The sequence below is a fragment of the Aspergillus campestris genome (genome assembly GCF_002847485.1).
Source record: "Aspergillus campestris IBT 28561 chromosome Unknown P168scaffold_4, whole genome shotgun sequence".
Classification (NCBI taxonomy): domain Eukaryota; kingdom Fungi; phylum Ascomycota; class Eurotiomycetes; order Eurotiales; family Aspergillaceae; genus Aspergillus; species Aspergillus campestris.
Genome location: NW_020194339.1, coordinates 776,140 through 801,046, shown reverse-complemented (window position 1 = coordinate 801,046; position 24,907 = coordinate 776,140). Strand labels below are relative to the sequence as shown.

At 55.0% G+C, this 24,907-nt stretch overlaps 12 protein-coding genes and 1 non-coding gene across 13 annotated transcripts; 6 read left to right on the top strand and 7 right to left on the bottom strand.

The window, feature by feature from the left end:
* Positions 1–157: 157 nt before the first annotated feature.
* On the bottom strand, positions 158–1,262 carry P168DRAFT_289054 (putative copper resistance protein Crd2). The gene is made up of 4 exons (XM_024836915.1): positions 1,028–1,262; positions 776–947; positions 618–713; positions 158–557 (listed from the first exon to the last, which is right to left on the bottom strand). Exons 2-4 carry the CDS (start codon positions 933–935, stop codon positions 442–444), a joined length of 372 nt encoding a protein of 123 aa, XP_024694192.1. The 5' UTR covers positions 936–947; positions 1,028–1,262; the 3' UTR covers positions 158–441.
* A 776-nt stretch (positions 1,263–2,038) lies between these two features.
* Positions 2,039–3,844, top strand: P168DRAFT_250386 (coenzyme A transporter). Its single transcript, XM_024834212.1, has 2 exons — positions 2,039–2,583; positions 2,661–3,844. The coding sequence occupies exons 1-2, from the start codon at positions 2,368–2,370 to the stop codon at positions 3,618–3,620; spliced, it is 1,176 nt and encodes a 391-aa protein (XP_024694191.1). The 5' UTR covers positions 2,039–2,367; the 3' UTR covers positions 3,621–3,844.
* A 293-nt stretch (positions 3,845–4,137) lies between these two features.
* On the top strand, positions 4,138–5,314 carry P168DRAFT_303360 (RNA-binding ATPase activator ESF2; the record flags this gene model as incomplete). Its single annotated transcript, XM_024838748.1, has 1 exon — positions 4,138–5,314. The coding sequence occupies exon 1, from the start codon at positions 4,256–4,258 to the stop codon at positions 5,312–5,314; it is 1,059 nt and encodes a 352-aa protein (XP_024694190.1). The 5' UTR covers positions 4,138–4,255.
* Positions 5,315–5,390: 76 nt separating this feature from the next.
* On the bottom strand, positions 5,391–7,367 carry P168DRAFT_250380 (ribosome-binding protein NMD3). The gene is made up of 2 exons (XM_024834211.1): positions 7,226–7,367; positions 5,391–7,092 (listed from the first exon to the last, which is right to left on the bottom strand). The coding sequence occupies exons 1-2, from the start codon at positions 7,282–7,284 to the stop codon at positions 5,565–5,567; spliced, it is 1,587 nt and encodes a 528-aa protein (XP_024694189.1). The 5' UTR covers positions 7,285–7,367; the 3' UTR covers positions 5,391–5,564.
* Positions 7,368–7,602: 235 nt separating this feature from the next.
* On the top strand, positions 7,603–9,301 carry pex12 (ubiquitin-protein ligase peroxin 12). The gene is made up of 2 exons (XM_024834954.1): positions 7,603–7,684; positions 7,753–9,301. Exons 1-2 carry the CDS (start codon positions 7,627–7,629, stop codon positions 9,189–9,191), a joined length of 1,497 nt encoding a protein of 498 aa, XP_024694188.1. The 5' UTR covers positions 7,603–7,626; the 3' UTR covers positions 9,192–9,301.
* Positions 9,302–9,324: 23 nt separating this feature from the next.
* On the bottom strand, positions 9,325–11,100 carry P168DRAFT_127199 (glycoside hydrolase family 125 protein). The gene is made up of 2 exons (XM_024832657.1): positions 9,798–11,100; positions 9,325–9,727 (listed from the first exon to the last, which is right to left on the bottom strand). Exons 1-2 carry the CDS (start codon positions 10,885–10,887, stop codon positions 9,456–9,458), a joined length of 1,362 nt encoding a protein of 453 aa, XP_024694187.1. The 5' UTR covers positions 10,888–11,100; the 3' UTR covers positions 9,325–9,455.
* Positions 10,803–11,572, bottom strand: P168DRAFT_289049 (uncharacterized protein). Its single transcript, XM_024836914.1, has one exon. The coding sequence runs from the start codon at positions 11,202–11,204 to the stop codon at positions 11,010–11,012; it is 195 nt and encodes a 64-aa protein (XP_024694186.1). The 5' UTR covers positions 11,205–11,572; the 3' UTR covers positions 10,803–11,009.
* P168DRAFT_325934 (uncharacterized protein) lies at positions 11,523–13,466 on the bottom strand. Its single transcript, XM_024841066.1, has 8 exons — positions 13,340–13,466; positions 13,221–13,276; positions 12,902–13,164; positions 12,667–12,845; positions 12,307–12,609; positions 12,228–12,252; positions 11,852–12,178; positions 11,523–11,782 (listed from the first exon to the last, which is right to left on the bottom strand). Exons 1-8 carry the CDS (start codon positions 13,397–13,399, stop codon positions 11,634–11,636), a joined length of 1,362 nt encoding a protein of 453 aa, XP_024694185.1. The 5' UTR covers positions 13,400–13,466; the 3' UTR covers positions 11,523–11,633.
* Positions 13,467–13,730: 264 nt separating this feature from the next.
* On the top strand, positions 13,731–15,100 carry rad18 (E3 ubiquitin-protein ligase RAD18; the record flags this gene model as incomplete). Its single annotated transcript, XM_024840077.1, has 3 exons — positions 13,731–14,268; positions 14,337–14,451; positions 14,503–15,100. The coding sequence occupies 3 exons, from the start codon at positions 13,731–13,733 to the stop codon at positions 15,098–15,100; spliced, it is 1,251 nt and encodes a 416-aa protein (XP_024694184.1).
* A 100-nt stretch (positions 15,101–15,200) lies between these two features.
* P168DRAFT_233114 (putative vacuolar sorting protein SNF7 family protein) lies at positions 15,201–16,947 on the bottom strand (the record flags this gene model as incomplete). Its single annotated transcript, XM_024833356.1, has 5 exons — positions 15,201–15,887; positions 15,948–16,142; positions 16,207–16,431; positions 16,538–16,802; positions 16,901–16,947. 5 exons carry the CDS (start codon positions 16,945–16,947, stop codon positions 15,201–15,203), a joined length of 1,419 nt encoding a protein of 472 aa, XP_024694183.1.
* Positions 16,948–17,216: 269 nt separating this feature from the next.
* Positions 17,217–20,006, bottom strand: P168DRAFT_325931 (TRAPP III-specific subunit 85 family protein). The gene is made up of 2 exons (XM_024841065.1): positions 18,521–20,006; positions 17,217–18,459 (listed from the first exon to the last, which is right to left on the bottom strand). Exons 1-2 carry the CDS (start codon positions 19,596–19,598, stop codon positions 17,312–17,314), a joined length of 2,226 nt encoding a protein of 741 aa, XP_024694182.1. The 5' UTR covers positions 19,599–20,006; the 3' UTR covers positions 17,217–17,311.
* A 122-nt stretch (positions 20,007–20,128) lies between these two features.
* Positions 20,129–24,877, top strand: P168DRAFT_309869 (tRNA adenylyltransferase). The gene is made up of 8 exons (XM_024839340.1): positions 20,129–21,261; positions 21,319–21,867; positions 21,938–22,178; positions 22,298–22,302; positions 22,772–22,959; positions 23,025–23,184; positions 23,240–23,691; positions 23,751–24,877. Exons 1-8 carry the CDS (start codon positions 20,223–20,225, stop codon positions 24,765–24,767), a joined length of 3,651 nt encoding a protein of 1,216 aa, XP_024694181.1. The 5' UTR covers positions 20,129–20,222; the 3' UTR covers positions 24,768–24,877.
* P168DRAFT_t85 lies at positions 22,380–22,468 on the top strand. The gene has a single exon. It is a non-coding gene; the product is annotated as a tRNA-Tyr (tRNA).
* Positions 24,878–24,907: the final 30 nt, after the last annotated feature.

The window sequence follows — 24,907 nt, the reverse complement described above, 5'->3', positions numbered from 1 at the left end:
TGGAGTCACGGGATTATATTGATGCGATGTGGCGGTGCTGTGGCTGATTGATCACACACGTGATGTTTTAGTATGAGGTCTGTCTAACATCAAACATAGCTGAGTCCTAGAGTGGTACTAGTATAGTGGGTTTTTAACATTCAAACTGCCTAGTGGACTTGTTCCCTATTTTATATTCAATCTACAACGTTATCAATTGAAAGAATAATGACAGCTCAAAATCGACATCTGATTTGAATCATTCCCATGATCCCACCCTGATACATCACATGTGCATGCATCCTGCATTTAGCTTATCCCCGAGTATTCAGTGAAACCCAGCCAAATCCAGCACATAAATCATAGAAAAAGAAAAGCCCATCCCTTCGAGAACTCCACTGAACGCCATAACCCAGGGACCCTAACAACAACCCCTGTCCAAGCAGACATCCTCACCCCACTCTATTTGTGTCCATGGTGAAGATGGTGAGTATGATGGGCACTATGGCTAGTGAAATCGGTCTCGATATGCTCGGCCGCCGATTCCACCGCGCTGACCTTCTCACAGGTGCAGGACTCTAAAGGAAACAAATCAGTTGATGCTAGCGGATTGTAATGTTCCAGAAATCCCAACTCACCGGCGCCTCTCTTTCCACAGGGGCAGGTTGCGCCCGTGACGGGGTGGTTCTCAGTCACGGCGCGCTCGCACGTACATTGTCCCGCGGGGCGAGATCCTGGAGGTGTCAGTGCCATCATTTCCACCAATCGCAACATTTTTCCAGAATCGGGGACATACTGCACGAGCATCGAGCTCCGGAAGTCGCATTCTCGGTGGAAGCCTTGTTGCAGGTACAGTGGAGAGCACTCTCTTTGCCGCAGGAGCATTTGGCTTGCGCAGCGCAGGCGCACATTCCGTCTCCGGAGGTCTTGCAGCAGGTTGAGGACGGATGAACCATTTTGACGGAAGCCTATCGAATTGGTAAGTCGCTTTCTCGATATTTGATGTAGAGGATTTCGAATAGAGTCAAATAGACCTCAGGTTGCATACCTAGACTTTATTGAGATACTCAGAGTATGTTGTATGACGTAACGCCGATGATGTCGTAGTAGTAGTACTCTGTAGATCGTTTGTTCCGCGAACGGCAGCAGGAAAAATCAATCAAGTCCAGACACAAGGTCACAGTAGGACAGTAGAGTAAGAATGAAAAGCACTGGTAGAGTAATCATGGAAATGTTCCGGTGGCATCTATTTATACTCCCACCTCAGCCGTTGAGCAAACCAGGCAGCATGTACACCATGCCAGACGATTAGCAATGCTTGGCTGGTGATTCGCCGAGAGCCCCAGATCCCGTGCAAGCAGATCAACGTCCCAGACAATCACCACCTCTATCATTGGTTCTCTCCATCAGACCACTGTCGCCACGATCCATGAGTCGATCCGGATTACTTTGCCTGCCTGTTGATTCGACGAAGCTTTCTTGAGCCATTGGCTTCTAGATCATCTTTTATCAGGAAGCTTCTCATTCGATCTTGAATATAAGGTTGATTACTACTCCGTACCACGAAAGTGACCATGCGACCAGATATACTACTACCTACCAGACGGACATACCAGTTATAGTTAACTCTGACCAGTAACTAATTAGACAACAGAGTCAGTCAAGCCATAAGTTCGGGATAGAGGTGCATCTGCACACTAGATGAAGTCTATATCTTCGAGTCTCCAGATGGAAAGAGAAATACAAATCATGCCAAGCACATCACTCGAAAGTACCTTGGTTGTTACCTATACCTGTGTATGCTGGATGCTGTAGATGGCACAGTACTCACATGACTCCTAACCTCAATCAACACCTGAGGCATGAGCCTATATAGCGGTTGGCGACGGAGAAACAAACGCCCCTCTCGGATCCCGAAGTGTAATGTGACGGTAAAATACACCCGCCACCAGCACACCCGCGGGTATCGGCACGTCAGAGGTGTACTGTCCCAATAGTCAGGAAGAAATGCATGGCATCATCGCCATCGTCCTTTTTCTTTTCCCCCCCACGACCCGCCATTCCCCGGATTATCAACCTCCCTCACTTTTTGGTGACCTTTTCCCCACGGTATTGTACTGCATTGTTAGATTTGTACAAAAGCGGTTCCATTCCTACTCTCTATCTTTAACGCATTATACCCTCATACTATCCTGGCCCCGACTGTCCGATAGATTATTCGCGTGACATCCTCCCCCATTCCGACTCGCCGAACTGGACTTTCAGTTTGGACACGTGCTCCAAGTCTGTTATTGTTCCGGAGAATGTCCATTGTGATTCTTTCTTTATAATATCCGGTTCCAGTTGAAAGAACTCCCTTGCGGCAACAAACTCGCAACACATTCGCAGATGGACCAAGCCGCGCAGCCGAGGTCTGCGCGAGGACCGGCATCCGCCACCACGAGCAGTCAGACGACCGCAGCGACAGATCCCACGACCCGAGTCGACGACCCTTCGTCTACACACAAGAGTGCGAGCGACCCGGGGGAACACAAGGCGATCGACAAGCGTAGTGCGGGCTACATCGCAAGAAGTGGCGTTGCGGGGGGGTTAGCAGGGTGTGCGGTGAGTGATACTTCCGGTTATATGGGTGGCTGTAGTAGTTAGAAGTGCGGTCGACTGATGGATTGGATGGTATGCAGGCCAAATCTGTGGTGGCACCGCTCGACCGGGTGAAGATCTTATTTCAAGCCTCCAACCCCCAGTTTGCAAAATACAGTGGCAGCTGGTTCGGCCTGGTAGCAGCCGTCCGGGAGATCAAGCACCATGAGGGTCTGCGGGGTCTTTTTAAGGGGCACTCGGCGACGCTTCTCCGCATCTTCCCCTATGCAGGCATTAAGTTCCTTGCGTACGAGCAGATTCGGGCGGTGGTGATCCCGTCTCGCGACAAGGAAACGGCCTTTCGCCGGCTGGCCTCGGGCAGTCTGGCCGGAACCACGTCGGTGTTTTTCACATACCCCCTCGAGTTAATACGGGTGCGACTGGCCTTCGAGACTAAACGGACGTCGCGATCATCCTTGAGGGACATCGTCCGGCAGATCTACCGAGAACAGCCTGTGCAGCCCAAGGCCCCTCCGCCCTCGTCGGCGACCGCAACGGCAGCGGGGCATGCTTCGGCTGTCGTGCACAACGCTATGCCTTCTTCCGGCCTGGCCAACTTCTACCGGGGATTCGTCCCGACACTCTTAGGCATGCTCCCGTACGCGGGCGTGTCGTTCCTCACCCATGACACTGTCGGCGACTGGCTCCGCTCGCCTTCCCTCGCCGAACACACCACCATCCCGGGCTCAGAATCTTCCCGCAGAGGATCACGACGACCACAACTGACCGCCGCCGCCGAGCTCTTCTCCGGGGCCCTGGCCGGTCTCGTCTCCCAAACCTCATCATACCCGCTCGAGGTGATGCGGCGACGGATGCAAGTCGGCGGCGTGGTCGGTGACGGCCGCCGGCTGGGGATCCTTGAAACCGCGCGGACAATCTGGCTCGAGCGCGGGTTCCGAGGGTTCTGGGTCGGGCTGACCATCGGATACGTCAAGGTGATCCCAATGGTAGCCACTGGCTTCTTCGCCTACGAGCGGTTGAAATGGGCTTTTGGGATTTGAGTGGGTTATTCGCCCTCCTCCCCTGGTCTGGTTTCCTCGGTTCTGTTCAGATCTTGTCTAGAAATGTTGGGGCGTCTTGGTTGTTCGACTCGGACCGTTACATCGTTGTTCATCATACCCGTTTCTTGCATTGTGGCTAAGTTCATTGCGTACATAGTTTTCCTACGGCTGTTGCCTCATAAATGTATAGACTCATATTGTTCTTTTCTCTTTTTTTATATACTATCGTTTAGAATTCAGATGCCAATCCAGCTAAAATGAATTAACATTCTAAGCACAGATGCCGACGACACGGGACCATCCTTGTCAATCAATTCCAAATCATAGCATAGCATAGTAGCTGAACCCGAATTTTGTTCTCAGATCATGGAGTCTGCAATGGAATCTCGAAAAGTATAAGATGACTCTGCCGCCGGTGATTGGCCACAAGTTTTGTCCCTTCCACCGCCCGGCAGAAAAAAAAGATTGACGGGGAAATCATCAACCCACCTCAACGTTGAACTGACAATTGCCCAAATATTGATCGCATCTCAGCTGGACAAACATACCTGCTTTAAATTAACAGGCTACTACAGTGCAGAACGGATCGACTTTAAAAAAATCCATTTTTCAGCGGTATCTCTTCCTCCACCGCAATGACCACCCGCAAGAGGAACGAGTTCCTCGACATCGTCGACAGCGACGACGAAGAAGGACAAGGCAGTGAAGCTGGCTACGATTCCGAAGCCGCAGAGGAATCCAAAGTACGATCTGTGAAGCGACGGAGGACAAGAACGGGAAACAACGCCGGATCTGACACCGGCTCCGACGACGACTCTTCCGACGGGGAAAGCCGCACGGCGAAGATCAAGACGAAGAAGCGCGCCAAGTCGACCACCACAGCCGAAGATGAAGACGACGACGAAGATTCAGACGGCGGCATGGACCTCGACGGCGAGATCGACGAAGAAAAAGACGAAGACGACCACTACCTCGACGCAACCGCGCACAAGTCAACCACCAGCAGCAGCACGAAAAAGGGCGCAACCAAGCCCCCCAAGAAGAACAAAACTGGCGTGGTATACCTCTCCTCGCTACCGCCGTACCTCAAGCCCTTCGCGCTCAAATCCCTGCTCGAGACGCGCGGCTTCAGCCCCATCACGAAAGTATTCCTGCAGCCCGAGGTCCGCGGGGCGTCCGCGCCGCGCCGCCGGTCCAATAAGCGGAAGATCTACACGGACGGGTGGGTGGAGTTTGCGTCTAAGAAGACGGCGAAGATTTGCGCGGAGTCGCTGAATGCGTCCATTGTGGGCGGCCGCAAGGGTAGCTGGTACCACGATGATGTGTGGAATATGAAGTATCTGCGTGGGTTTAAGTGGGCGGATCTGATGGAGCAGGTGCAGCGGGAGAGATCGGAGAGGGAGGCTAGGCAGAAGATCGAGGATGCGCGTGCGCGCAAGGAGGATCAGGTCTTTGTGGAGGGTGTTGAGCAGGGGAAGGTTATTTCGGGGATTCAGAGGAAGAATGAGGAGAAGGAGAAGAGGGGGAGGAAGGAGGGTGCTGGGCTGGGTGGGGAGAAGAAGGGGAGGAAGGGAGATGGGGAAATTCGGAGAGTGTTTAGGCAGAATGAGGTCAAGCTGGGTCGTGATAAGGTGCCTGCTGGGCGTGCGGCTCTTGGGGATGATGCGAAGAAGGTCCTGGCTAAGATTTTTTGATGGTTTTATATTTTCTTTGGATGGATGTTTTCTACGATAGTTATAGATGATACCAGTGATACGAAGAAATCGACTTCGTTTTGTATACACCATAAAAGTGCTTGTATGTACTATGAAGGTTGTAAAAAAAGAAAAAAAGAAAAATCCTGGCCGTTCAAACCAGTGCTTTTAGAGTATCAGATCAAGTAAACCATGGAACGCCAAACCCATTGTGCAGTCGTGATGATCAAGTCCGCATTCTCCCCCAGAATCATTCGTTGCCTCCCATATTCAGCTCATCAAAGTCATCAAGTAGTTCCTCCATGTTGATCTTGGGAACTCCTGCGTCGTCACCACCGTCGCTCTCCTCATCCATCTCCATTCCACCCGACTGCTGGGCGGCTTGATTCTTGACCTTGTACAGGTCGAGCGTCTGCCGCAGTTCCTGGTCCTCCTCCACGTCGCGCAAGAACATCTCGAAGTCCGCCTCGAGACGCTCCCGCTCCTGGTCTTGCTTCCGGTTGTTGCCACCGCCGCCGGCCGCCGCCGCCGCCTGCGCTTCCTGCTCGTGCTCGAGCGCCATGCGCTTGACGCGCCAGTTACGCTTGTTCTTCTTCTTGCGGGCGTAGTGCTTCTTGACTAGCACCACATCCGGAATAGTGGATCCGTACTGGCTGCTGGCCTCGATGGCTTCGAAGTTGTCGTCGTTGAAGTTGGTGCCGGTCAGATGGTAGCCCATGACGGAGTCACCGACGTGCAGGACACCGCCGAGATGCGTGCGGCAGAAATACGTCTGGTCGTTGGAGCCCAGATCGGACGCGCGCGCGACCGTGACCTCGGCGAGGTGGAACCGGCCGTTGGACTTGCCCGTCGGCTCGATGTCCATGACGATGAACTCGGTCAACTCGGTCACATCGGCGAGGGTCTTGAAGGGCGAGCGCCAGTAGATGTTCGCTGGAACATCGGCCGTCTGGAGGGTATTCGGATCGAGAAGGTTGACCGACGTGCCGACACGGTAGCACAGAGTCAGAGGCGAGATGTTGCCGAGCGATCGGGAGAGCTTGATGGGAAGGGCGACCAGGTCGTCCTTGCAGATGGGGACAATTTCCATGGAAAAGGTGAACTTGTAAGACTTGGTTGACGTGTGGATATCCATGGAGATGAGCTCCTGCGCCTTCTTGACTTTCGTAGGCGCCACGGAGGACAGGAAATCCACCATCTTCTCCGCCTGATTCCGCTGGGCGAAGAAGAAATCGATACCGTCCTTGGCTTCCTTGATATTCACGGTGTCCTGATGGGCCTGGTGATGCAGGATAAGCTGCTCCAGATACAAGAACGTCCGCTTATGAGGCACCTTCTGCCGCACTTGAACCTGAGCAGCCCAGACGTGGGGCGTGAACGACTTCATACACTCCCGACACTGCTGGTATGCGACGACATATTCAACCTCGAACGTCTGCTGCACAATCGATTCGTATGCCTCCTGTTGAATAGTAATCTTGACCTTGATACGTCGCGAGTGCGGTTCCGTCCAGAGGAAGCTGGCATCGATAATGCGAACCTTGGACAGACCGCGCAGCCGACGCAGACAAAGAGCCAACAGCTCTTTCGATTCGAGAGGGGCGCTGACCCAAGCACTTGGGGGCTGCAGCCACCGCTCGCAGTCTCGGCAGGTATGAAGTACCGCCTCTCGCTGGACACCGGCGGAGATATCGACACTCAACCTGACGCAGTCCGTACACAGTGCACCGGCGGATGATGTGCCATCGATGGGGGCACCACAGTTGCAACAGAGGATGCTAAAAAAAGATATATTAGCATCCTGGCTTTCCATCCATTCTGAAAATGCAAAGATTTCCCGTTCTCGAGGGTCCAAAAAGCACCATTTGCCTCCTTCTGGGCACTGCAGTAGAAAAAGAGGGGTCAACATACGTCGGCGCAACATGTTCCTGGGCCCCAATGGGCATAGGTGCATCCAAGTCCATCGACATGGCTGCGTAGTATGACTTGTGCGTGAAATTCAAAAGACCAAGCCAAAAGTGAAGGAGTCTCCAGACCCTTTCAGTTGTTAGCGGAAAGACTGACAAGTTATAGATTTGTAAACTTTTTTTTTTTTGCCCCGCGGATAAGGTGTTGTTTGCACTGTTTGTCTGATGACTCATGCCAAGCTGCCAAGCCTGTTTTCCCTGTTTGTGCCTGGCCTGGCCCTGCTGAGTCAGTGCTGAGTCATACGCATGACGCTGGACCTCGGCTGAAGCGGCCGGGGAGATTCAACCTCCGCATTGTCACTCTGGCTGTTCTTCCATCTGCGAGGATGCGCCACGACTGTCACCATGGAGTATCTTCCTAGTCTTCAGGAGGAGTTTGACGAGCTCAAGCCGTCTCTTTTTGGTAAGTCGACACGTTCTACTCATGACCAATAATCCCCCAACCGGAACTAACCGATCAACTATCAATAGAACTCCTCGCAGAGCAGCAACTATCAGACCTCCTCCCTCCCTCCCTCCGCTATCTCCTTGCAGTCGCGACTCATCGACATCCCCGATATCTCCTCCGCGTCCTGAACTCTTATGACGAGATCTACGCACTTCTCTCGCTGGTAGTCGAGCGCTACTACCTGCGCAACTTCGGTGGCTCCTTCACCGAGAACTTCTACTCCCTCAAACGGGAGCGCGTCCTCCTCACGAAAAATGGCGAAGTCCCCCGAGCCCAACTGGGCGCCCCAGCCCCCGTCCGTGAATCCCTCAAGCTGCGGGATTCCGACGTGTGGAAGAATCTCTTCGTCATGGTCGGCATCCCCTACCTGAAGCGCAAGCTCGATGAGGGGTACGACGTGCACGCGGCGCCGCACGCCGCACTGATCACAAGCGGCGGGCCGCGATATAACCCCAGCGACGACCTGCCGCCGAATCCGACTATTAAGCAGCGTCTGGCCTTCTACTACAAGTGGTTCCTGCGGAACGTCTACCCGTCCGTCAACGCAGCCTATCACTTCTCCGTCCTCGCCTTCAACCTCGCCTACCTCTTCGACAACACCAAGTACTCCTCCCCCTTCCTGTGGCTGATCGGGACGCGCATCCGCCGTCTCGGCGCAGCAGACCACCGCGCCATCGCGGCCGTCCTGGAGCCCAAGCCCAAGCCTGGTCCCGCAGCCGGTGGTGCGCGTCGTCCGGGCTCCGGCCTCCTGGGGATGCTGAGCCCGCAGAACCTGTATCCGCAGGCTCTGTCCTCGCTGCGTTACTTCCTGCCGGCATCGATCTTCGCGCTCAAGTTCCTGGAATGGTGGCACGCAAGCGACTTCTCGCGGCAACTCGCCCGCAAAGCCACCGACATGCTGGACCTGCCGGCCCCCGTCGTCAACGGCATGACCCCGCCGTCGGAGAAGCGTCGTCTCGCAGAGGAAGCCCAAGCCAAGGCCCAAAAAGCTGCCGAGACCGAGAAGAACAAGAGCCCAGAGCCTGACTCGCCCCGCAAATCTGCCCTCAAGGCGGCGCCCGTCGGGAACCGCATCCAACCGCCCATCTCGGCCACGTCTTACCTGCCCATCTTCACTGTGCCTCTCCCGCCGGCAGACTCGGACGCCGCGTCGACTTGTCCCATATGTTTAAATGCGCTAGCTAACCCGACCGCCTGCCAGTCAGGCTACGTGTTCTGCTACGTGTGCATCTTCCGCTGGGTGAACGGGGAGCATCAGCGCCAGGTTGACTTCATGAACGGTGAGGGCGCCGGTGCGGCGTGGGAGGATGAGGACGAAGAGGAGGGAGAGAAAGACGACGAGGCTGCTGAGACGCAGGGACAGAGCCGTCAGGGCAAGTGGGAGAGCGGACAGGGTCGGTGTCCGGTTACGGGGCGCAGGTTGTTGAGCGGTACGGAGGGGTTGCGTAGGGTGCTGGTTTAGATGTTTGATGCTCTTTCTATGACTTATATTGTATATAAATATACCTCGTCTTTGCATGCATTTTTTTCTTTCTTTCGATGATATCGATGTGGATTCGATTGAGCAAACCCAACTGGACATCGCCTCAATTCTACAGTGCGAGAAACCAAGTACATGTATGCAAACACTATATTAATAAGGAATATGAATATCCAGCAACAAGAGTGATCCCAAAAGAAATAAACAAAAGATAAGAAAAGAACTGCCCAGCCAAAACCAACCCGATCATTTCGGAACATACGGGGCAGCGCCCTCGCCGAAAATTAAAGCCGGTCTCTCCTTGGCGATCTTCAGGATCGTCTGCGCAAAGACCGAGTTGGCCCATGCGAACCACGGCCGCGAGTAGTCCTTGATGTTGTTCACGTTGATGGACTCGTGTACGAGGCCCAGGAGGCTGGAGTTGCGCACGAGGTTGATCGATTCCTTGATCTCTTCGTCGGAATCGGATGTCATGGCTTGTACGAGGAGGGACATGGGCCAGGCGTTTTGGAGTCCGACTGGTGCTTTGTTAGTGGCTGGTAACCAAATGGAACGATGAGGGGGGGAGGAGAGGGACGGTGAGCTTACTGTGCGGTCCTCCAATTCCGTGAAACGCCGTTCCGGTGAGATAGTATGGATTCCACTCCTTGTCGAGGATCATCTTGCGGGTGTTCTGATAGACCTTGTCGTCCTTGTCGACGTAGCCCAGAATCGGCAACGCCAGGAGTGACGGGATGTTCGCGTCGTCCATCAGGATGCGCGAGCCGTACCCGTCGACCTCGAAGGCGAAGACATCGCCATACTTGGCGTGCTGGACGACGCCGTGCTCGCGCACGGCTCGATCGAGTCGCTCGCCGCGCTGCTGCAGGTCGCGCGCGAGATCGGCCTTGCCGCCCGCGGCACGGATCATCTCGGCGGTCTTCTTCAACTGCACGGCCATCATGGCGTTGGGCGGGATGAAGAACCCCAAGATGGTGGCGTCGTCGCTCGGTCGGAACGCGCTGCGGATCAGGCCTGTATGCCCGCTCAGAGGGTTGCCGATGCCCGCGAGGTTCAGCGTCTCCGTGCCCAGATCAGTCTTGCGCTGGAAGGTGTATTGGTTCTGGACGAACTGGCCCTGCTCGTTGAAGGTGGGTTTCGCCTGCGCGTCCAGCACTTTCAAGAGCGTCTGCAGCGCGGAGTACCATCTTCCCGTAAGGAACTCGGTCGATCCCGAGTTTTCGTGGAATTCCGTGCTCAGCGCAAGAAAGTGGGCCAGCGAGTCGAGCTCATACTTGCACTCGAAGACCACAGACGGCTCATAGGCCGGGTGTACCCTGTCGTCCTGACCGTTGTCGGTGGGCTTGAGACCGCTCGGCGGTGGAGGCTGGAACGCGTTGCAGTAAGGCGATTGGATGACGAACTCGGCTTGCGTGTTGATCGCGCCGAGGATAAGGTTATGCAGCTTTTTGTCTTTCTTGGTCAGGGACTGATACCCGGCCAGCTGATTCGTCGAGTCGCGCAGCCACTCGGCATTAATGTCGCCCGTCACAACGAACGTCTGCGGGCCCTCCCACTGGGCGCCTTCCCTCTTGCGCTTACTCGACGCGGGCGTCTTGTCCGTGTGCCATCGGATGGTCGTGTCGAGGGTGTTGGGGAAGGCGTTTCGGAACAGCTGAGCGAGGTCTTTATCCACCATGCGCGACGTGACATCTTCAATGACCTTCTCAACCGCCGGGGAAGAGAATGTGCGACATTCCGTGGCGGGTCGTTGGAAGGGCAGTCTCAGAGGCCCATCGCTGTAGGGGGCACTGGTGGGAGTTAGGTACCGCGTACAAACGACATGGACATGCCGCGCAACAGAAATGGCAAAACCCACTGTCCTACCGATGCATAGTCGGTATAGTCCGGACAGGCTCGTCGCAGAAGAGCCAATTCCTCTTGGTGTTCTTTCGCAAAGCCCCTTGCGCCGAGAGCTGCCACAGCCAAGACCAGCGCTGTCGCAGAGCGAATCATCATGAATGAACAGGAAAATCTCCGCGTCAAAGCGTATATTTCGCAGATTATAGAACCGCCGATGAAAGTATTCTATTTACAAACTCCTCCAGCCAGGGAGGAGATTGAGGATGTTTAATTGGTTTTGCGATGGACGCGGAGATCCTGCCAGTTCGAATGCGGAGATCGAAAACGGGACGATCGGCAGACCCAGGAATGGATCGATAAAAGACCAGACCCGACCGTCGCAAATGCAGTGCAAAGAAGAGAGAGAAAGAATGGACGAGGTTCTAGAGTCAGAGATGGATAAACAGACTGGAGGAAATTGGAATGGAAACTGCGGGGAAATCCATGGGTCACGAGACGGGATCAATCAATGCAGTTTCATGGATTAAGTAATTACTACATCTAGTCGCAAGTGATATTGATCTTTCCCCCTCCATGACACCTTTATTTCTTGCCGAAAAACGACATGATGCTGCCCTGGCCAGGTTTTGCTCCTCCTGCCTTGCCTCGGGGCGCACTCACAGCCGGTTTCTTCTTCGGCGGTTCGGGCTCGTCCTCGCTGAACGACTCCCATGATGGCTCCTCGACGGTCACTGTATCAAGATGACGAGGTTAGTGGTCGTGGTTTTTATTACAATGATTGGTAGAAAGAAACATCTCACCCAGGTAGCCCTCATCGTCCTTGACGGTTTTCTTCTTCATCACCTGGCGCTTTCCTCTCCGTCGACCACCCTGCACGCGCACGTCCTCCTTCAGCTCCGGTTTGCTGGGAGGCGGTTGGTCGATGGGCTTGGACTCTTCTTCGACAGGTTCTGGCTCTGGTTCTGTAGGCTCTTCCGTGTCGGCCATCTCCTCGTCATCATCCTCCATCATCTGTCGCAGCCGGCTCTGGCGCTCTTTCCGTGACTCGCGGGTGCCGGTCGACGTGGACTTGCCAGAATCCGGGAACAATTCTTCGGCTTCCTCCTCCGAGGCGTCGTCCAAGACCACTGTGATTGGTTAGCAACAACACATGTAGATATACTCTCGTAGACTGACCATCTTCCGTGTTATTCTGGCCGACCTGGAGCGATATTAGCACCTTGAACGAAATGACTGGAATGACCAGGGAACTTACCGATTCGGCACCAGAAGCAGCAGGGGTCTGCGACTCTTCCTTCTTCTGCTTGGGCTTGGCCTTGGCAAAGGAGCTGAAAAGGTTGCCCTTCTCTTTCTTTACCGGTGCGGACTTCTCGGGAGCTCCGGCTGATGCGGGGGGGGTGTCACGTTGAGACGACGCTCCAGATCCGCCACTCTCCTTCTTGATTTCTGTCTTTGCCGGTGGCGCATCGTTTTGCGGTGGTCGTTTGGCCGGAATGGTGCTTGGTTTCGAAGCAGCTGGGGCCGGCGTCGGAACTGGTGGCCGCGTACCGGTCCTCCGCTATGGAACAAGCTCGTATTAGATCGGACTACAATGGACACGAGCGATCAGACACACCTTGACATTCGAGTTTTGAATCATCCCCCACTGCTTGCCATACACCAGGGGGTCCTCGTGCGCATGATCAGCCACCGTTTCCCGCGCCACCTCCGTCAAAACGTTAAGATCTTGAAGGATTGTAGGCTGGAGACTGTAGATGTAGACCGAAGCGATCGACTCGAACGTCGCTTTCGCATCTATACCAATGTTAACTGCGCGGATCCCTCCCGACATCTCCCACACCCCTACTTGCCTTCCAAGTCCTCCTCCCGCACCAAGACAATCGACCGCCGTGTAATATGATCCGTAGTCGTCTCGGCATCCTGATTCGGCAGCGAGCTAGGTATATAAGGGCTGCTCGGCATGACGTCGTTGCCATTTTTCTCGTTCCCATTCACATGGGAGCCGTTCTTCGTCGCGGGGTCCGTCGCCCTCTGCGCGCCGGTAATGAGGTATGTCGCATTGACGCTGTTCGGCTTCTTGTTGTTTTCGTTGCGGTGAAAGTCATACAGCATCCTTGTCGCAGATTAGCTATTTCCCCCTCACCCAAACTTCCAGAAAGAACCACATACTGTTTCGCCAGAGTGCTGTGGACTTGGAGAGCGCGGCTCAGAGAGCGATACGTGACCTAGAGAAGCGTATTCGTGAGCGAGGGGCCGCCAGTCCAGTCCGGCGCGAGCTTGCTACCTACCATCCGACTCTCGTTGAGGACCTTCTCCGCCAGATGCTTTTTGTAGTCGGGAATCGCCATGATACTAGACTCCTCTATCTCTCAGTACCACTCCGTCACCGAATAGATCAATACTGAGACAGACGATGTGTCGGAAAAGACGGTGTTCAACAGTCGACGATCCCATCGGACCCGACGCGTGCCCACCACTTTACGCGTATCAGTCAGCGAGTCTTGGCACTGAACCTAAGCTTCGTTCTCTCGCTCCCTCAATTCATCATTGACCACTTCGACTCTGCACCGCTCAATCAATCCACCTCCAGAACCCAATCGTGGACCCAAGACCTCGCGCGAGGTCTCCTCTAACCCCCCTACCAACCTCGCTCTCCCCATCTTGGTAGTCCGCTCCCAAATGGAGTCCTTCGACCTCTCCGACTCCACCGACTGGCTCGGCACGCCGCTGTCCCTCCTCACGCCGCTCGAGTCCGCCCTCCGATGCCAAGTCTGCAAGGACTTCTTCGATAACCCGGTCATTACGTCCTGCAGTCATACGTTCTGCTCGCTGTGTATTCGACGGTGTCTGAGCACGGAGGGGAAATGCCCCGCTTGTCGCAGCGGGGATCAGGAGCTGAAGCTGCGACGGAATTGGGCTGTCCAGGAACTGGTCGACGCGTTTCAGGCTGCGCGGCCGAGTGTGTTGGATCTGGCGAGGAAGGCTGTTGCCGCGGAGGGCGACGATGATGGTGAAGGGGAGGGCCCCGTCGCGAAGAAGAGGAAGGTCGTTGCTCGCGATGAGGAACGGTTGGTGGCGGATGGTGCGGCGGCGGCGGCATCGGAGGGAAGACAGACTCGGTCGCGGAGTAGAGGGGTTACTACTGCGCCGTCAGAGGAAGTGACTATGCCTGTGACGGAGGTCATTGATGATAGTCAAGATGAGGAGTTTCTTCCCGGTAGGTGATAGGCTTGTCTTGTCCAGTCTACTGGTTTTACCTCGTGAAGTGGTAACTAATGTGCCCAGATGATGGAATGGTGGCGTGTCCTTGCTGCAGTCGGAGGATGAAAAACGATGTCGTGTTTCAGCATCTGGATATATGTACAGGAAAATCGGCTCCTCCAAAGCCAGTCTCATTTGGGTACGTTTGTCCCAGCCTGGTGGCATGCACGTCGCTGACAAGCTCGACCAGACCATTAAAAGCCCAGTCATCCCAGTCGACGACGACGAAGCCACCCGAGAGACTCCCCACGATTAACTACTCGCTATTGAAAGACAACGTGTTGCGGAAAAAACTCAAAGATCTGGGTATACCGAATTGGGGCCCGCGCGCCCTTCTACAAAAACGCCACACGGAATATATGAATCTATGGAATGCCAACTGCGACTCTAAATCACCAAAATCAAAGAGGGAACTCCTGCATGAATTGGCCGTCTGGGAGCGGACCCAGGGCGGCAATGCGACCTCTGCTGATTCCGGGAATGCGGTCATGCGCAAAGACTTCGATGCGACGGCCTGGTCGACAAGCCATGACACCGACTTCAAACAATTGATCGCCAACGCACGGAAGCGGGGCGATATGATGGTCAGATCAACGATACCCCAAGCGGCTGCTCACTCGAGCGAATCGAATGGGCCCGCCCCGCTGGAACAGCCGGTAGTATCTCCCATTGCAACAGGAAACGAGCCGGGACGCGCCAATGCCCCAGTAGATCTCACCGTGGCAGACCCGGTTGGCGAGGCCCAGGGTCCCAGTAATAGCCAGATTTCCAACGCTCCCCTCGGCTAAATGCCCGCCGATCGAGCAACCAGCCCTGTTCCGTATGAAAGATGGAAGCATGGCGCGCCTAACTAAGCAACGTCGCCAAGAACTGGGAAACGCCCCCAGATCAATGAGCCGCTGGCGCCTCCTCAACAGACATCCGGGAGAGCCTCTCTTCCAATTCAGAATCTAGATTCTGCTCAGCTGCTGATGTCCGAGCAGCCTCTCTGGCACTCTGCTCGATGTTGTCGAGCTCGGCGAGCTTCTTCCGAGTCTCTTCCGCGGCCTTCTCTCCCCTCGCCTCCTCCTCTTTGCCCTCCAGCTCGGCAAGCTCGTCGTCGATCTCGGACTCGTCAATAACAGGGCCAGCCTCGTTCATGATGTTGCCGACCTCGTCCACCTTGGACATCTCGTCGCGCAGCTCGTCGACCACATCCTCGACCCTGTCGGCCCCTCCAATCTGCTTGTGCAGCCCGCGAAGGGCACCCGTGCTAGCCTCCATCACCTTGACATACTCCACCTGATCCGCAGCCTGCTCGATTTTGGAAAATACCTCCTCGAGCTGTGTCAGAGTGTCCAGCCTCTGCTGCAGGTTATGCTCTACGAGCTTTTTGGAACGGACTGCCGAGAGGGCCGAGATCCGATTCTTGTGGTGCAGCGCCGTCTTCGCGGTCAGATTTAGCTCGACAATCTTCTTCTCCAGACTCTCGACCTGCTTGGTCATGCTCGCCGTGAGCGCCTTGATCGAGGCAATAGTGGTATCTTGCTGGGTGATTTCACGGGGGGTATCGTCGGAGGGTCGGAAGCGGATAGTCTGTTCGTAATTAGCATATGCGTTGGTCCTGCATGGCCACAGGGGTATATATAGCGGTACCTTGCCGTCATAAGCGATGGCACCGCAGTCGCGGGATAAATAAAGCAATAAAAGGTCAAAATCCGCATCAGACAGCTCACTCTCCTCACTCAGCGCTGTATCAAACGCAGCCTTGAAACTTTCCTTGGAATACACCAAGTCAGTCCTAGACGGGCTCATGCCCGTAACCCGCTTCACGACCCGGCTCGCAGCCTCCTGCTTCGGTATTAGCAAATTATTTCGCTGCGTCTGCAAGTCTACTTATATAAACGGAGCATACCTTTAAATTCTCCACCAGCACCAGCTCCTGAGACTGCAATCCAGGCGTAGCCTCCATATCAGACCCCAGCACCGCACCCCTCAACTGTCTCAGCCCCCAGCTCATCACATTCCACGGATTCAACGCCGCAGGGTCCACGAGATTCCACCGCGGCTTTTCAAGAACAGCCCCGCTACTCTTGTACGCCTGCATGGGGACCATCGTCCGATGATAGACCGCATCGTCCTAAACAACCAGCAAACCAAGACCACGGTCAGCAATCAAGTCCAATAACGATCAATCCCAGCGCAGCCTAAGCAACAACGACGTATCAATCTCTATCAACACATACAATAACAGCAGCCAGCGCCACGGGCCGCCCCCACTCGGGGATCTCCAACTCCCGCAATAAAGACTGGTCGGCGCGGAGAATGAGATGGTCGCTCTTGCGTTTCGAGTCGGTCGGTCCTGCAGAAGAAGAGGGAGAAGAAGATATGAAGCCGCGTTTGGCGGCGCTCGCTAGGGCATGCTGCCAGGCTGCTGTGTTGACGGCGTAGCCCTCGGGGTTCGTCTTTCGGAAGGTGGCAAAGTCGGAGTAGAGGGATGGGAGGCGGTTTCTAGACGGGGTTGGGGGCGTGTCTGTTAGTTACTTGTGATCTTGGGCTCTGGGTGGGTTTGCGGACAAAGGATGGGTGTAGCTGGGGGGTATACGTACTTTCGGAAGGTATCCAGGGAGAGGATGTAGTTGAGGAGGTCGTTCATGTTGAGGGGCGAGTGTGGGGTGAAGGGCTGGTCATGGAGTGACGTCTGTTGTTTGTTGCTATGGCGGTTGCGGTGCTGCTGATCTGGTGGTTTGGACGTCGCCGACTTACAGTCGATCTTGGTCGTTTTGGGTTGGTGTGATCGTCGCTATCGATAAGATACGGTCACGTGTTTATACATTCGGTCTATAGCATCTATACGGAGTACACATTGGGGGATTCCCTGAACTACAATGCTCGGATGGATTACGATCAATAAGTCTAAGACAAGTTACATTCAGTCAATTGTTCGCAGATCTATTATAATATACCGCTCGCCTCTCGTGCGCCCAGCCGGACCTTCGTCCAAAGAGAAGAAAAAACGCTCAAGCTCGTTCAAAATCGTCATCGGGCCGGTCCTCGTTGTCGGCGAGGTCCTGGATCCCTGATTCCAGCGGATTCACAACCAGGGACCGGCGGTGCTGGCGTTTGTCGAGCTTCTCGCTGGTCTCTTGCGTGTCCATCGGGGGGACCGCGTCGAGGGACTCCTGCGTGTTCAGGCCTCTCGCCTCGAGAAATTCCACTTGGATGGTGTGGCGAAGATTATCGACAAAGACCTGCATCTCAGGCATGGGAAATATGCCCTCATTTCGGTCCAGGACACTGGCATATAAGTGTTCCGCCTCTTCCAGGCAGGCAGAGGCCAGCGAGGGTTGGCCGAGTTGGAGCCAGAGATCAGCCGCGAGAACACTCCACATCCCAGCCTTTCGGTACCGCGCACCCCATCTGACACCGGGCAGCGGCGGTCGCGACGCGTAGCAGGCTGATATGCGCTCGCTGAGCAACACCTGACCGATCGAACCGACTAGGCCCAAGTCCATGGCCCGCATGGCCCACCTAGCCGCGCTTTCCGTGGCCAAGCCGCCGCGGGACTTCAGCAGTTCCACCGCCAGGGTGAGGCAGCGAAGAGCATTCGGTACGTCGGAGCACCGCGTATGATACGAGTAACAGGCGGTGTCCAGCATCTGGTCGATATCCCCGAGTTTGGTCTTGGCGGGCATGGAGACCGGGTTCAGGAGTAGGCTGATGGCGCACATTTCGTGAACCCCCGCATGATACTTCCATGCTTTGTCGTTGGCGTAGTCGGACCGGATCAGTTCGTATGTGGAGGCGGCCAGCTTCCAGTCCCGCAGCATGAAGGCAAAGTCTGCCATCTTCCGCAGAACGGCCTCCGGGGCGTCGGGTCGGTAGAAGCCGCGAGCGCCATCATAGTTCCCACTCACCCCGCCCGCAGATCCCGTCAGGCTGGATCGAGAACTGGAACCGAACCCCGCCCATCTTCGCGACATGGACATGAAGCGACCGCTGATGCCGCGTCTCCGAGACGCTACTTGGTCGTTCCAGACCGCCACGCGATTCTCCATGAAAGGGATTACCGACTGCGCGACTAACTCCCGTACAAACGCCTTGATCGCCATGACATCCGACTCGAAGAGGTAGAGATGACCATCCATATCTAGGTCGACGAGTGGCTCTGCTGTTCGTTAGGACCATAGTCAAACCCTCGACGGCAAGGGCGGCAATGGATTGCTTACCTGCGCTGCCCGAGAGACGCTCCGCGGGCGAGACCCATTCACATTCCGGCACTTCGACGCTGTCATCATCGGTCACGACGCACTGGTTGCTGCGGAGTCGTAGGAGATGGCAGTGCAGGCCAAAATGCCGCTTCATCTGGTCGTACAGCTTGGTCGATTCGGCGATGTCGTCGCGGTCCTCGTCGTGGACGAGCACATAGTAGCGGAGGTACTCGGGATGGATCCACTCCGGTAACCGTCGATCTCCATTGGTCGTGTCCGCATACAGCTGTCGGAGGGTCTCCAACGGGCTGGTATTTCGAGAGCTGATAGCGATCACACTTGCGACCGGGTGACGAAACGTTTCATGGGGCGTTGCGGACGGGATCGACAGGAGCTGGTGCAGGAAGTCGTTGTATAGCGGAGAAATCGTCGAAGCCCCGGCCAAGTCCTTTGGGCGCAATGTCCGGGCCAGCGGATTCTCTGCGGCCTCCAAATCTTTGGTCAATGCCTCGTCAATCTGCGTCAATGGAGGGGGTTGCCCCGGAGTCGCATCCGGAGGGTACCGCGCTTGGCCCCCCAAATCCACAAACCGCACCCCATAGTCCTCCCACCCACGACTCGACCCCACACTATCTCGAATCACGATCTTCCCCGGGACATTTTCCCCAAATGGCCGTATTAACCCCCAGAAACCACCCGGGAACCCCTTCTCGTGGACCAGGTCATCCGTATCGACCGACGCATAGACCCCGACCACGGGAGAAAAGGACCGGGTAATCAACGAGCGCACATCCTCTGCCCCTTCGAACCGTCCTCCATCTGGGGAACCTAGCGACGACCGATTGAGCTGGGGGGTCGACGACCTTAGCGACCGGGCGTAGGGTGACGCAGAGCGGATCGGCAGTTCCGTCGTGGCGGACAGCGGCGGGGGGGATGGACCGACGGACTGATCGACATGGTTCGAATCTAGAGACTGGACGGAATCGCGACGCTGCGACGCATGAGTCGAGTACCTGGAGGTGGAGGAGGCCCGCGCTACGCCGGGGGAAAAGGACGGCGGAGGTTTGACCGGAGCAGCATCTCCGGGCGATGTCATGGACGCCGAGGGGATTCGGACCAGCAAGTGACAGGAAGAAAGGAGAGGGTTGGAGGGCGCATGAACGGGTGGGCTTTCTCTTCTGGACTCCTTTGTTTCTTTCTTTTTCGTCTGTGTTATTTAATTCCGTATATTTTTCCGATCAAATGGATGTCAAGGAAGAGAAAGAGGGGGAAGTTAGATAGGGTGGAGGAGAGGATGGAGGAACAATAATCAGAACAAGCCAAGTCAGACCAAAGGAACAACACCTCCTGAACAAGTCAGGGTCCCACAATGCCAAAGTGAGGTCAGGATGAGGTGGAATGATCAACAACTATGGTCCAGTGGAACTGGTCAGAGAAGTCTTGATTATTGATCCACAGACAATTGATTCTCCTTATTCGGATCCTGTCACATCCAGCATCATGATCATCGTGACTGATTGACTTGATAGAGGATCGGCTGGATTGCGCAGGCGGTGAGTCCACGTATGACGGGATTTACTTGGACGATATTTTGATGACCAGTTCGGAATCATGCATTGACTCATACTTCTCCTTGTCATGTTGATGGAACTCTCGTTCTTTTTATAGACTCTTTTCTCTCGTTCCCTCTCGTGTTCCTTCATGCGCGCGTCACAGATCCATGCCACGGCCTCTTCCTCGCGTCTTCTCTAACCGTCTGCCCCTCCGTCTCCACCCACTACGATCCTCACATCCTCCCACACCCCGCGACAATATCTCCTTAGGATCCTTACCGGTACGTCGAGGTTCTGGCCCACTCGTGCGGAACTATTCTATGCGACGGCGGCCCACCCCGAATTCTTCCCCCGAACGTGCTTGCAAAATACGACGGGTCTCCGCGAGAGTCTCCCCGCATCCTTCCACCATGGGCCAACCGACCCCGACGTTGGAGCTCACTCCCATCGAAAATACCCTGCGAACTCTCTTGCTCGATGTGGCGGAATATATCCGACAGCAGGCCATTGCGAAAGGGGCTACCGAGGTCGACGCGCCTCGGACGGTCCTCCGGTTCACAGGCGGCTGGGTGCGGGACAAACTGCTGGGAGTGGACAGCCAGGACATCGACGTCGGGATTAACAACATGACGGGGTATCAGTTCGGGCTGCTACTCAAGGAGTACCTGGACGATCCCGTCCGTCTCGAGGCATACAAGAGGAACCATCCCACGGGCGAGCTGAAGAACTCCATCGTCAGCCTGCACAAGATCGGCGCCAACCCGGAGAAATCGAAACACCTGGAAACGGTGACTACGCGAATCTTTGGGCTCGACGTCGACTTAGTCAACCTGCGCAAGGAGACCTACACGGAGGATAGCCGGAATCCGCAGATGGAATTCGGCACCGCGGAGGAAGATGCCCTGCGCCGCGACGCCACGATCAATGCCCTCTTCTACAACCTGAACGAGTCCGTGGTGGAGGACATGACCGGGCGAGGCTTTGACGATCTACGGGATCAGATCATCCGTACCCCACTGGAACCCTACCAGACCTTCCGGGATGACCCTCTGCGCGTCCTCCGGTTGATCCGCTTTGCAAGCCGACTGGGGTATCGCATCGACTCAGGGACGGAGCGAGCGATGGGAAATGCGGATATCCGCGAGGCGCTGAAACTGAAGATCAGCCGTGAGCGGGTGGGCGCGGAGTTGGAAAAGATGCTCCGAGGTACGTGACCTTCCCTGCCGTGGTTTTCAATCTAGCCGATGTACTGACCCGTGCCAGGTCCGGATCCCCACGGTGCCCTAGGCCTAATCGACCGTCTCGGGCTCTATACCACCATCTTCGCCAATCACCAGGATGATGTGACAGTCGACACGTCCAACTGGTCGCTAGCCTACGACGCCCTCCAGAATCTCCTTCATCCCCGTGATCAGCCGGAGTCCGTGGACCGGGTTCGCCGCCGCCTCATCCAGGACGAGCATGGCGCATACCACGCATGGATCATTGCGGCTCTGGCGCCCTGGTCGACCGTTCCCGGGCGCCCCACACAGGGACCCAAAGCTAAGCCGTTTCCCCCACGGGCGGTTGAGGTCGCTCGAGATAGCCTCCGCTCGGACAACAAGACCACCACCCTCTTATCCGACGCGACTCGGAGTTTTGAACCGATCATCCATGTGAAAAACGCGCTCGTGGCGGGACAGATGGAGGGAACTCCAGCAGAGGTCCGACAGCAAATCGGATTGCACCTGCGGTCGTGGAAGAAGGACTGGAAGCTGTGTATCGTCATGTCGATTCTCCAGGAAGTCATGCTGGGAGGGCCGTTTCTTAGTGGTGAGTGATCTTTTTTTTTTTTCTTTTGTTTTAACCGTCGATCCAAGACACTAACTCGTATGAGTTATAGTCATCGAAGGATATGACCAGTTTCTGGAGTATATCGTCGCGCATGACCTGGAAGGAGTTTGTGAACTCAAGCCCATTGTCAATGGCAAAGACGTCATGGAAGCCTTTGGAGGTTGCAAAGGACAGTGGCTGGGCCAGGCCCTGGAAATGGCCATGCAGTGGCAGCTCCTCCACCCTGAGATCACCGACAAGACGAAGGCGCTGGAGAATCTGACACAGCACAAGCAAGAGCTCGGGATTCCGTGAGGGGGTAGTGTGTGATGACCGTGATGTACATATAGAGTAATGCCTTTAACTTGATTATCATATAATCATTTTGACCATTGCATTATCCTCTGCTGCCATGATCACAACTATTCAGACACAGTTTGGGCTGTATATTTATCTATTTATGTAAGGCGCGCGGTGGATAAATCTAAAAGAACAGAGAATGTCAACGTCAACCCCTGATGGTGTAGTTGGTTTATCACGTCTGACTGTAATGGAAATACCTGTCATCAGAAGGTCGCTGGCTCGATTCCGGCTCGGGGGATAATGTTGACTCTTTTTTTTTTTTTCCTTCCACTTTTTGCGTGAACCCCACATTGGACCGACAGCATTTACATGGTAATTTGCACTGCGCGTTTTTGCTTATGAATATTGATTTTAGAGATATGATCTATGACTGGCGCCTCTATACTATCTTAGAGTTCCAGCCCGCAGCCACCGGAGGTTAATAACTGCGCATTTTCCATTCCCGTTTCTTTCCTTCTCTTACCTCACTCGTCTACCTTTTCATGTCTTTTTTTTTTTTTTTCATGATTGAAAGATTGTGATCGTGAGATATAACATCTAGCCAACTCCCAAATCTGTGGCTATCGAGACTACGTGATGGACAACCTCCGCCGAGCGGCACGTGAGGCCCTCCAGCGCGATTCCGAGCAGCCTCTCTTCCAATATCAACCGGAAACGTTCCAAATTCCCATCAGTCTAGACCTACTATGGCAGGATATTTCGTCTCATAATGAGGCAGATACCGTGCAGGTGAGAAAATAATCCCCTCGACTCGATCAGTAACATCACCTGGGCCGTCGCTGATTAGACTCCAGGTATGCGAAAGCCTCCTCGTCATTCAGAGCTTCCTGAAACTCAGGACTTCGACGGAATTATCTGGTGATGACGCTGGTTCTGTTAACAGTCTATATGACTGGGCAAGTAAGGCTGCGCTGCCGTTGCCGGTGTCCACCGAGAATCCTGATGAGACAGAGGGTGAGATGAGACAGCCCGATGACCTTCTTGAGAATACTAACACAGGATTCAACAGGGGCCAAGAGAGCCGTCGAACAGAGCAGACTTGTAGCCGATCTTTCAACTTCAGTCATTGCGCTATTATCTTTTCTGCTCCCAGTTCACAAAGCAGCCAACCCAGTCAACATCTTCATTGCCTTGGCAAGCTATACCTCGGAAGCAGATCCCTGGACCACAGAAGAGGCCTACGGGACAGCAACGAGGATCCTAGAAGACGCGAGCAAAGCAGCGCGAGCAGAGTCACTCACATCGTTCTGGTCCATTATCGAACGCATCCTCAGGGACAGAATCAGGCCCCTTTTTGCCATGAGCAAGAACCCTGCAATCACCGCCGCTGGTCGAAAGAATTTCCATCCGGTCCCTCTGTCCCGGTTTGATGCCAGTGTTTTAGACGACGAGGTTAAACCCTGGAAGGTCCGTGAAGTCTATGCCACGACCGTATTCAGTTGGGTGATTGCCCAGTACCATGTATGTTGTCATGCCCTCCTTCCCCGGGCGAGAAACACCTTCCTAACCAGAGTCAACAGTCCACGGATTGTACATACCTTGAGGCGCACTTCCCCCTTGTAGTACCTCCACTTCTAGCCCTCATTGACGACAACAGTGTCGTCTGCAAAACCTCTGGTTGCACGCTTCTCTCCCAAACGCTCGTTCCCATAAAGGATAGCAAATCCGACATACTCCAACGAACAAACCTCGCCTCCGTCTTCGAAGACGCCATCAGGCCTTGTCTCCTATCATTACCAACCATCACCCCAGAGGACGACTCCATTCAGCTCCTCAGCGCAGCCTACCCGGCCCTCCTCTCCATCATGGCGATCGAGCTCCAGAACCTCTCGCCAGCCACCACCGCCGACGCCAAGAAAAAGGCCGAAGAAGCCTACACCAAACGTCTAGCCACCACTCTGCGCGAGAACCTTCTCGCCTCCTTCACCCACGTCAGCTCCACCAACACCACGACCATCTCAGGCAACGGACCCTCCTTCCCATACCCACGCCTGTCCACCGTCCTGCTCAACCAGACCTCCGCCGCTCTCCAAGAACTCGGCATCCACAGCACCAAATACCTCCAGGACGTCATCCCGCCCATCTACAACACCCTGACGAACCCCTTCGCCACAGCACACCCACCTCTACTCCTCGCAGCCGTCGCCGTCGCCCGCGTTGTCGTCCTCAACGCACACCCCCGTCTCTGGCGCTGGCGCGGCGAGCTCCTAGCGGGGCTGTGCTATTGCTGGCTAAACGTGCTAAACGAGGAAGCGGAGATCACGGAGCGAGCCCAGAAAGGCCACAAGAACGCCCTAGATGTTATAAGGGCCCGCGAGCTCAAGCGCCTCAAAAAGGAGCTCCGCGGTGTGGCCTATCTATTGAAATTCGTCCTCGAGCATCCGTGGGAGATGGACGGCACAAAGGAGCAGATAGTTGCCCAGGAACGCATTGCTAGCGAAATGCAGGAACTGGTTGATGCTGATGAGGCTTTGGGCACTCTGCTGACTGAACCTATCGATGCCCATGATGCGGAGTTCTTTGGCATTGATCCTTGAGTGGGGACTTTTTGGACCATTACGTATCGGCCTAGTATGCTCGGTGTCTTGGTGTTTTACTCTTTTATTTGTTTGGGTAATAGATTGTATCACTGCTATTAGGATAATCGACTGTACTAGGAGGATTCGCCATGGAATTC

Bases quoted from the DNA above. Each gene is read 5' to 3' on its own strand.
- P168DRAFT_325934 (XM_024841066.1), bottom strand. From the start codon at position 13,399: ATGGCGATTCCCGACTACAAAAAGCATCTGGCGGAGAAGGTCCTCAAC. The intron at 12,179-12,227 runs GTCAGTCTACGA...AACCAATCACAG, and splicing joins CCAGAATAACACGGAAGATG to TGGTCTTGGACGACGCCTCG. The intron at 11,783-11,851 runs GTGAGATGTTTC...ATCTTGATACAG, and splicing joins GGACGATGAGGGCTACCTGG to TGACCGTCGAGGAGCCATCA.
- P168DRAFT_309869 (XM_024839340.1), top strand. From the start codon at position 20,223: ATGCCACGGCCTCTTCCTCGCGTCTTCTCTAACCGTCTGCCCCTCCGT. The intron at 21,262-21,318 runs GTACGTGACCTT...GACCCGTGCCAG, and splicing joins GTTGGAAAAGATGCTCCGAG to GTCCGGATCCCCACGGTGCC. The intron at 21,868-21,937 runs GTGAGTGATCTT...TATGAGTTATAG, and splicing joins GGGAGGGCCGTTTCTTAGTG to TCATCGAAGGATATGACCAG.
- P168DRAFT_250380 (XM_024834211.1), bottom strand. From the start codon at position 7,284: ATGTCGATGGACTTGGATGCACCTATGCCCATTGGGGCCCAGGAACAT. The intron at 7,093-7,225 runs GTATGTTGACCC...ATCTTTTTTTAG, and splicing joins CAGGAACATGTTGCGCCGAC to CATCCTCTGTTGCAACTGTG.
- P168DRAFT_289049 (XM_024836914.1), bottom strand. From the start codon at position 11,204: ATGATTCGCTCTGCGACAGCGCTGGTCTTGGCTGTGGCAGCTCTCGGC.
- P168DRAFT_325931 (XM_024841065.1), bottom strand. From the start codon at position 19,598: ATGACATCGCCCGGAGATGCTGCTCCGGTCAAACCTCCGCCGTCCTTT. The intron at 18,460-18,520 runs GTAAGCAATCCA...AACGAACAGCAG, and splicing joins GCGTCTCTCGGGCAGCGCAG to AGCCACTCGTCGACCTAGAT.
- P168DRAFT_289054 (XM_024836915.1), bottom strand. From the start codon at position 935: ATGGTTCATCCGTCCTCAACCTGCTGCAAGACCTCCGGAGACGGAATG. The intron at 714-775 runs GTATGTCCCCGA...TGACACCTCCAG, and splicing joins CGGAGCTCGATGCTCGTGCA to GATCTCGCCCCGCGGGACAA. The intron at 558-617 runs GTGAGTTGGGAT...TGTTTCCTTTAG, and splicing joins CTGTGGAAAGAGAGGCGCCG to AGTCCTGCACCTGTGAGAAG.
- P168DRAFT_127199 (XM_024832657.1), bottom strand. From the start codon at position 10,887: ATGGTGGATAAAGACCTCGCTCAGCTGTTCCGAAACGCCTTCCCCAAC. The intron at 9,728-9,797 runs GTAAGCTCACCG...ACAAAGCACCAG, and splicing joins CGGAATTGGAGGACCGCACA to TCGGACTCCAAAACGCCTGG.
- pex12 (XM_024834954.1), top strand. From the start codon at position 7,627: ATGGAGTATCTTCCTAGTCTTCAGGAGGAGTTTGACGAGCTCAAGCCG. The intron at 7,685-7,752 runs GTAAGTCGACAC...AACTATCAATAG, and splicing joins GCTCAAGCCGTCTCTTTTTG to AACTCCTCGCAGAGCAGCAA.
- P168DRAFT_250386 (XM_024834212.1), top strand. From the start codon at position 2,368: ATGGACCAAGCCGCGCAGCCGAGGTCTGCGCGAGGACCGGCATCCGCC. The intron at 2,584-2,660 runs GTGAGTGATACT...GATGGTATGCAG, and splicing joins GGGGGTTAGCAGGGTGTGCG to GCCAAATCTGTGGTGGCACC.